Source organism: Salminus brasiliensis, chromosome 10, assembly GCF_030463535.1.
Source record: "Salminus brasiliensis chromosome 10, fSalBra1.hap2, whole genome shotgun sequence".
Classification (NCBI taxonomy): domain Eukaryota; kingdom Metazoa; phylum Chordata; class Actinopteri; order Characiformes; family Bryconidae; genus Salminus; species Salminus brasiliensis.
This window is the reverse complement of record NC_132887.1, coordinates 10404049-10405453: the sequence shown is the minus strand read 5'-3', so window position 1 is coordinate 10405453 and position 1405 is coordinate 10404049. Positions and strand designations below refer to the sequence as shown.

At 42.2% G+C, this 1405-nt stretch overlaps 1 protein-coding gene across 1 annotated transcript; it reads right to left on the bottom strand.

Moving 5' to 3' along the window:
* Nucleotides 1-1405, bottom strand: LOC140564607 (olfactomedin-4-like). Its single transcript, XM_072690201.1, has 3 exons — nucleotides 1352-1405; nucleotides 1118-1250; nucleotides 1-837 (listed from the first exon to the last, which is right to left on the bottom strand). Exons 1-3 carry the CDS (start codon nucleotides 1403-1405, stop codon nucleotides 8-10), a joined length of 1017 nt encoding a protein of 338 aa, XP_072546302.1. The 3' UTR covers nucleotides 1-7.

The following is a 1405-nucleotide window of genomic DNA, read 5'->3' as shown; positions in this document are numbered from 1 at the left end:
ACAATGTTCACATCAGGACCTGTGGTTTGTTTGTTTTGTTATTCTGGTGGAACCAAACATGATAACTGACATAATAGCCATTGTTGTACATGTACAGTTTCTGATCAGTGGGGTTGTAATCGAGGTACATGTAATTTTCCTGGAACTTCTCAAAGGGAATGCTAACATAGCTTTCTTTTCTGCTGCGAGTGTCATAGGTGTAGAAGATCTCCTCTGTGTTGGTGTCTACAGATCTTGTAGCGTAAAGAACACCACACACCATGAAGGCATTGCCCAATGATGGCTTATAAACACTGGTCTGCCAAACCTCCTTTAATGTAAACGTCGCCTTGTCTATCTTACCCAGCACCAGTTTACCCTTGGATGCCTCTGTAGCATATGTTATCCATAGTCCACTCTCTTTAGCTGCAAAGTCTAAGTTCTGATAGGGTGAGTAATGATAGGAAAACCTGTTGCTTGCACTCGGCACCACCCTGTACTCAGCTGTTTGAGTGGTCATATTGAACTTAGCCATGCTGAAGGGGTTTGTGTACTGATAGTAGAGAGTGTTGGCCCTTACAATGTAATTATTGCCAGTTCCTCGCCAGTCCCTTACCGCATTGAAGTCATATGTTTTCATTGCCTGTCTCATGATTAATCTGTAGTAGTCTGCATAGACACTAATATATCTGACCACTGCATCAGTAGAAGCAGAGTACCAGTACATGTTTTCAGAACCAGGCAGTGGGCGTGAATCTTTGCCCCACCCTCCATAAATGTGGCCTGCTACCAGGTGTGCATTCAGCTGGCTAATGATTGGCTTGCTTAGTCTTGAAATACCGCCATGGTTGCAAGATCCTAAAAAAAAAGTAAAATAAATAAATAAATAAATAAATAAGTCAAAAGCTTAAAAGAGTTAAAGCATCTCCATTTTGATCAAGTGCATCAGGTGTGATATTAAAGGGCACCAACAGATCCTCTTTAGGTTCAGTTGATGTTAGGGCAGTAAATTCACCTAAACGTGCTGCATTTAGATCAAGAATTTTGCAGTTTCACAGGTGACCCATGTTGTGTAGTGTGTTGACATTTTAGTGGAGCATCTCTTGTACCTTGATGATTTCCAGCTCCAGCTTCTGACTGATCTGCACTGCCATCTGCTCCAGCTGTACCAGCTCTCCCATGGGGAACGTAGTGCCAGGTAGGAAGGCCTCACAACTGCACTGGCCTCCTGGATCCACAGTACCATTCCTCTCAGTCCAGAGATCCACAGACTTTAAGAAACCAGTGAGGTAATTATATTAAATGTCATAAAACTATATGTATTATGCTGGAGAAGAAAATAGAGAAGAAGAGGACATGAATATTGTCTTACCGCCAAGTCGACTGTGGATCTTAAGAAGAAGAAACAGAGAAGTGCTGTGATCAT